This window comes from Barbus barbus (assembly GCF_936440315.1).
Source record: "Barbus barbus genome assembly, chromosome: 18".
Taxonomy (NCBI): Eukaryota; Metazoa; Chordata; class Actinopteri; order Cypriniformes; family Cyprinidae; genus Barbus; species Barbus barbus.
The window spans coordinates 1,484,025-1,491,842 of NC_136746.1; the positions used below are offsets into that span (position 1 = coordinate 1,484,025).

The following is a 7,818-nucleotide window of genomic DNA, read 5'->3' on the forward strand; positions in this document are numbered from 1 at the left end:
CTTTATTTCACAATAAGGTGAGGGAGAAGGGGTGGGGGAAAACCGTAACTATCATCTCTCTGAAGGGAAGACAGAAGGAATGGAGGGTTAGTCAAAGATGTTCAGGCTACTCACAATCCCATTGAGCCTCTGCCCTCAAGAACTTGTTCTGTCTCAATTTAGGGTGATCCAGCATTCAGCCTCTGCTCATCTCCCTGGCTGAGAGACTACTGAGGCCTCTCTGTTCCCTTTTATGTGGTGGTTGTTGATTGTCCCTAACAGCCTGCAGCTGAGGCTCCCTATTAGAAGAGAAAAGGTGAACACATGTGTTGGAGCTATTCCTGGTCCTGAACCCTCTTACTGGGTGGCCCAGCCCTTGTTGCTTCCTCTGATGGGGCTCTCCGTGGTGCAGAAGGTGTTCAGGCTGCTTTGTGGGGGACCATACCTCTTTCTGGCCACCACATACCCCCCTTTCCAGCTCCAGGCTCCCACTTGGAGCGTTCGTCCCACAGCAGTCAGGTCTTCTGGACACTGCATCTGCATTCGCATGAGAATTCCCAGCCCCGTGTTCTACCTTAAACTGGAAGTCCTGCAACTGAAGAAACCAACGAGTGATTTGTGCATTTTTCCCTTTGTTTTGAGACATCCATTTGAGTGGGGCATAATCAGTTACCAAGATAAATTTCTGGCCCAAAAAGTAATATCTCAACTTCTCAACAGCCCATTTGATAGCAAGGCATTCTTTTTCTGTCGTTGCATAGTTTTTCTCATGAGGAAGTAACTTATGGCTAATATACATGTCTGGGTGTTCCATACCAATTTGTAGCTGGGATAGCACGGCTCCAACTCCTACCTCTGAGGTGTCTGTTTGTAAAATAAAGGGTTCATTGAAGTTTGGGGCTTGCAGGATAGGTTCACAACCGAGGGCCTGCTTTAGGTCAGTGAAAGCCTGCTCTGCTTCCTTAGTCCATCTCACATGAATTGGGTGGCACTTGCGGATCATTTCAGTTAAGGGGGCTGCTTTTGTGGCAAATCTAGGAATGAAGGATCAGTAGTAACCGACTAGCCCAAGGAAGGTTCTCACTTGCTTCTTGGTTTGGGGCTGGGGCCAGATGAGGATAGAGTCAATTTTCTTAGATTGGGGTTTCACATTCCCTCTTCCATGGGCTAGTGAACACTTGTTTGGGTTTGCCATTAGAGCTGCTGCCCGTAATGCCTGTAAGACTGCCTCTAGATGGTGAAGATGATCCTCCCAACTCCTGCTGTGGACGACAATGTCGTCTAGGTACGCTGCAGCATATCGTTGGTGGGGTCGTAGGACTCTATCCATGAGCCTTTGAAATGTTGCAGGAGCCCTGTGGACCCCGAAGGGAAGAACCCAGTATTGAAAGGCCCCATCTGGGGTGGAAAAGGCTGTCTTTGGTTTGGCTTGAGGGGTTAGAGTCACTTGCCAATAGCCTTTGGTCAGATCAAGGGTTGTGATGAAGCATGCAGGACCCAACCGTTCGATCAGCTCATCTATTCTTGGCATTGGGTATGTGTCAAACTTGGAAATCTCATTCAGTTTTCTGTAGTCATTACAGAATCGTGTGCTTCCATCTGGTTTCCTCTGCCTGGGGTAAAGTTGACTACCCATCTTTACCTCGTGAGTTACGGGGGTCTTGACCCCAGCTGCAAAGACTTCACTTGTAGAGGGAATTGGTTCGTGCCACGGCTTTAAGAGGTTTACATGGTAAATTTGCTGGCCCTTTCTCTGGGCGGGTAGGCGCACTCTGTTGTTGGCTGGGCCCGTCCGTTCTACAACTTCATAGGGTCCTAGCCACCTGGCAAGAAATTTGCATTCACTGGATGGGATTAAAACCAGTACCTTTTCTCCCAGGTGAAATTCTCGAACCTGTGTCCCTTGGTTGTATACCCGGGGCCTGCTGTTGTTGGGCCTGCTGCATGTATTCTCATACAACCGGCATAAATTTTGTAATTCGATCGTGCATGTGATTTTATTGCATTCAGTGTAAATGGTGACTGTATTGAATGTATTATGCTGTGCCAGATGAGGCTCGCGCAGCCTGAGTGAGTGTGTGTGAGAGACTCATGCTGAAATCAAAACAAATGACACACAGAAAATTAAAGACGCATACTCTAGTAAAATAAATGAATAAGTAGTACTTCAATAAAAGAAAAGTTAAATTAAGTGACTTACATTTTAAATACAATTTGGAGTGGTTTTGCTCAATTTCACACTCTAAAAAAAGCGACTGGGTTGTTTTCAACCAACGGTTGGATTAAATTTTTAACCCAGCCTTCTGGGTAGTAACCCAACTGTCAAAACAATCCAATCCCTGTGTTTGTCCATATTTTACCCAGCACTGGGTTGTACAACCCAAATTCCGGAAATGTTGGGACTTTTTAAAAATTTGAATAAAATGAAAACTAAAAGAATTACAAATGACATGAGCCGATATTTTATTCACAATAGGACATAGATAACATAACAAATGTTTAAACTGAGAAATTCTACAATTTTATGCACAAAATGAGCTCAAAATAGTTGGGACGGGGGCATTTTTACCATGGTGTAGCATCTCCTCTTCATTTCAAAACACTTTGAAGATGTCTGGGTATCGAGGTTATGAGTTCTGGAGTTATATAGGTTTCCAGATGCTGAAGAATTTGTGGTCATCTTTGACATATTTTTCATTTAATGATGCGCAAAATGTTCTCCATAGTTGAAAGATCTGGACTGCAGGCAGGCCAATTCAGCACCTGGACTCTTCTACTATGAAGCCATGCTGTTGTAATAGCAGCATTATGTGGTTTTGCTGAAATACACGTCGTCTGGAGGGGAGCATATGTTGCTCTAAAACCTTCATATACCTTTCAGCATTCATAGTGCCTTCCATAACATGCAGGCTGCCCATACTGTTGCACTTGTGCACCCCCATACCATCAAAGATGCTGACTTTTGAACTGAACGCTGATAACACGCTGGAAGGTCTCCCTCCTCTTTAGCCCGGAGGACACGGCATCCGTGATTTCCAACAAGAATGTCAAATTTGGACTCGTCTGACCATAGAGCATTTCCACTTTGAAACAGTCCATTTTAAATGAGCCTTGGCCCACAGGACACAACGGCATGTTCACATGGACCATGTTCACATATAAAGGAAAAAAAGGGGGAAGTGGCATGTGGCCAAGTATGGTGACCCATACTCAGAATTTGTGCTCTGCATTTAAGTCATTCAAATGCACACACACAGCAGTGAGAAGTGAACACACACACAAACACACTGTGAACACACCCGGAGCAGTGGGCAGCCAATGCTGCGGCGCCAGGGGAGCAGTTGGGGGTTCGGTGCCTTGCTCAAGGGTCTCACCTCAGTCATGGTATTGAGGGTGGAGAGAGCGCTGGACATTCACTCCCCCCACCTACAATCCCCGCCGGACCTCAGACTCAAACCTGCAACATTCTGGTTACAAGTCCGACTCTCTATCTGTTAGGCCATGACTGCCCCTTGGTTTCCTTTTTGCATGATAGAGTTTTAGTTGGCATCTGCAGATGGCACGGCGGATTGTGTTTACCAACAGTGGTTTCTGGAAGTATTCCTGGGCCTATTTAGTAATGTCAATGACAGAATCATTTTGATGAATGATGCAGTGTCTTCTGAGGGCCCAAAGACCACGGGCATCCAACAAAGGTCCTCGGCCTTGTCCCTTATGCACAGAGATTTCTCCAGTTTCTCTGAATCTTTTGATGATGTTACCCACTGTAGATGATGAGATTGAGGAACGTTGTTTTTAAAGTATTGCACAGTCTTTTTACACACTCTTTCAAAGATTGGAGAGCCTCTTCCCATCTGTACTTCTGAGAGAGTCTGCCTCTCTAAGACATCCCTTTTATATCTAATCATGTTACAGACCTGATGTAAATTAACTTAATTAGTTGCTAGATGTTCTCCCAGCTAAATGTTTTCAAAATGTCTTGCTTTTTCAGCCCTTTGTTGCCCCCGTGCCAATGTTTTTGAGACCTGTAGCAGGCATGAAATTTCAAATGAGCTCATTTAGTGGATAAATGTGTAAAATTTCTTCGTTTAAACTTTTATGTTCTCTATGTTCTATTGGGAATAAAATATTGGTTCATTTGATTTGAAAGTTTTTTTTAGTTTTCATTTTATTCTAAATTAAAAACGTCCTTACATTTCCAGAATTCAGGTTGTATTTAACCCAACCTTTTTTTAGAGTGCACCAAATAAAATAGTTCCAATCAAATCAACACAAGAGGTATGCAGGTCACACTTACACAAGCGGAACTTATAAAAGCGGAATCGGCCAGGAAAATTGCAATTGGTGCATCATTAATTACTAGCAAATATTTGCACCCAATATACATTACATTCAGTATTCCATGCAGTAGTTTATTAGAAGCCTTCATTAAAACTCTAGAATCATTTATTTTATCCCATGTGCTGAACATGGAAATATAAACATGATGTTTGTTCAGTTGCACAGCCACATCTCTCTCGCTCATTTGAAAAAAAATAAATGGCTGAAAACACAATAGAAGTGTGGAGTTGATGAGTTTTGATTTCTGTTTTCTGTAGAGTTTCCAGTCTCTTTCGGCACCTCCTGAATCTACAGACGTAAATGAGGGTCATTTCAGTTTTCTCCTTTCTACTGATGGCCTGAGAGAATCTGTCCATCAGCTGAGAGATAAACTGGAGGATTTATGCAAAGAGGATCTCAAGAAGATCTCAGCCAGAGGTAAAGTCTTGGAGATTTGTTTTCTCTCAAAAACGAGTCCATCATCATCATCACATATCATGGAGAACATCATATTAGAAATGGATGCCGAATCATGAGAATCACACTGTTCATGTCTGTTGATTTCCACAGTCACATTCACCAACATTGTTCCCAGGACCAGGAATGACTTCCAACAATGTAAGTGAGTAAGAAAACCAGCAGAAAAACACACTGAGTGTGTTCATGTTCTTCCTGTAGAAGGTGAAAGAAGAGTTTTATAATTGATTATGTAAATGATGTACAGGATATCTGGTCATCTGTACTGAGGCACTGATGATATACTGAACATGAAGAGTTCTGCTACATTAAAAGTTCAAACAGATTCATAATTCCTGATTCTGATGTGTTTTATCTCCATCAGATTCCCATCAGCTCACTCTGGATCTGAACACAACACATAAACGCCTCCTTCTGTCTGAGAGCAACAGAGTGATAACCAACACTGACACAGAACAGTCGTATCCTGATCATCCAAACAGATTTGTGTATTCTGCTCAGGTGTTGTGTAGAGAGAGTGTGTGGGGACGCTGTTACTGGGAGCTGGAGTGGAGTGGAGATAAAGGTGTGTTTATATCAGTGTCATATAAGAGCATCAGCAGGAAGGGAGGAGGTAGTCAGTGTTGGTTTGGATCTAATGATCAGTCCTGGAGTTTGATCTGCTCTTCCTCCAGTTACTCATTCAAACACAATAATGTAGAGACTCATCTCCCTGTAAAGTCCATCAGCAGTAGAATAGGAGTGTTTGTGGATCACAATGCAGGAACTCTGTCCTTCTACAGTGTCTCTGACACAATGAGCCTCATCCACACAGTCCAGACCACATTCACCCAGCCACTCTGTCCGGGGTTTTGGGTTTCTATTGGATCATCAGTGAAACTGTGTTGATGAATCAGAATAGACTGACAAGAGATTCTACCCATAATGCTTTGAGCTGCATGATAAATCAGTAACAGTGAGATGTTATACAGTCTCTTCTTTTCTCTTCATGACATTAATACTTCAGCTGAACTTCTGTCTGTGAAATAACATGAATTAGAATAAATGTGTGTAATAAATCCTCATATAGACAGTAAGATCAGTGTGTGTGTGGGTGTGTGTGTCCTGCTGAGTGACCACGTGTTTCTGTGCTTTTCTCTGTTTGTGTTATTAGAATTCAGTCATTTGGTTTATGTAGCATCACAGCAATTATTTGTATTATTACAATCAAAATGACCTTCCAATTTAAATGATCACACACAATAAATAATTTTCATTATTTACCTTATGTAGGCCCTTTTCAGCTTTTTGTGTTCTTTTGTCCTTCAGTGTCATGAGCTGCTGTTTTTATTTTCATGCATTTAATTGTTAAACACACTTTAACAGTTTGTTAACAATTTATGTTAAATGTGTAAATGACATTACATTTCAAGCTGATATAGCTCATTATTCTACATGCAATTTCATTGACATTCAATGAAAATAGTCTAGTACTTTTTGAAAGTTAATTGTAACCCCACATTTTTTAAATGCTTAATGTAAGAAGAAATGTTTAGCATGCCATTTAAAAAGTGAACTAATCATTTTACCTGTGTGTGTGCCTGTGTGAAACAGACATAGGTGTAAAGAATTCGAGTAAATGTAACTAATTAATGTACTTGAGTATCTTTTCGGATATTTTGTAGTTGTACTGAGTATCAAAGATATTAACAGCTTTTACTCTCTACTTCACTACATTTTTGAATGAGTATCTGTACTCTTTACTCCACTACATTTGAAATGAGTGTTGCAGTTACACATTACATTTTGCATGGCACCTAGCTTTTCTGCAGCAGTTTATTTCTGCTACAAAAGATGTGATATCACCAGCTACAGGGCACTGAAAGTATTATATGTTGTGCATTTTGCCCATACTTAAACTTGTCAACAAGGCTACTTTTCATGAATGCGAGTGCCTTAGCAAGTAGTTGTGAATCATAGGTGTTTTATATGACTGCATTTGGAAATGAGGCTGAAACCAGCACATCCAGTGGAAGAAGACTTTGACTTTTTAATTGTATTTTTGAATTTAATTTAATTTTCTTTATTTATATTTATTTTTTTCTTTCTTTATTTTATATTTTTTCAGTTTTATTTTAGTTTTAGAAAATAAACGTTTTATTGCTCTCCTCACAAATCAGCTCTTTCTTGTTTTTGTTACATGTTCTCTGTGCCTTGTCTTGGACTTTTATGTCACTTCCTGTCTCCCGTGGTGTTTGTAGTCAGTTTGTATCTTATCTTGTTCAGCTTGTTAGCCTCCTGTACACACACACACACACACAGATAGATAGATAGATAGATAGATAGATAGATAGATAGATAGATAGATAGATAGATAGATAGATAGATAGATAGATAGATAGATAGCCCTATTTTTTTTAGTTCTTTGAGTTGTTGAATGTAATGGTTGTCTGTTTTCCTGCCATTCTGTTCTTTGTTCCCTTTGGTTTTTGGCTTATTGTTTCTTTGAGTCTTCCCCAGCTTCTCCACAACGTTACAGTTTTTGACTGGCATGTCTCTTTGACTAGTGCATCTTTGAGCCTATATTTAGTATAAGTAAATTACTTAAGTACTGTTAAAATCAGATACTCTAAGACTTTTACTCAAGTTGTTTTGTAATTGGTGACTTGTAACTTGCATCTGTACTTTTACACAAGTAAAAGTTTTCGGGTACTCTTTACACCTCTGGAAACAGACACACTAATGTTGCACTAATTGTTGATGTATTGGCACTGGTTTTGAGTGTGTGTGTGTGTGTGTGTGAGAGATGCATTTATCCCCTCGGGGTTGCCAAAGATAAGCAATGGGCATGAGCACTTTCCGCTCTAGAGTGTCATGGGCTTTTAAGTTCTTTCTCTGTGGTGTGAAGGAGAATAAAAGTTAAGAAGAGTTCAGATGTTCTCGTTTATTGTGTTCTGGGCCCTTATTTATCAAGCCTCTAAGAATTACTCTCAAGAACACTGCTAAGAACTGACTTAAGTGAAAAAAAAATCTTGCCTCAAAGCTACGCTTAAAAGTTAGTTA

General features: G+C 40.7%; 1 protein-coding gene across 1 annotated transcript in view; it reads left to right on the forward strand.

Moving 5' to 3' along the window:
- The window catches only part of LOC306883993 (tripartite motif-containing protein 16-like protein), a 49,321-nt gene extending 42,395 nt beyond the window's left edge, over positions 1–6,926 (forward strand). The window contains exons 3-5 of the mRNA XM_079439580.1: positions 4,578–4,737; positions 4,870–4,917; positions 5,141–6,926. Of these exons, the coding sequence (XP_079295706.1) occupies positions 4,578–4,737; positions 4,870–4,917; positions 5,141–5,664 (732 nt within the window). The 3' untranslated portion in view covers positions 5,665–6,926. The remainder of the gene's footprint in view (positions 1–4,577; positions 4,738–4,869; positions 4,918–5,140) is intronic.
- The last annotated feature ends 892 nt before the right edge of the window (positions 6,927–7,818 follow it).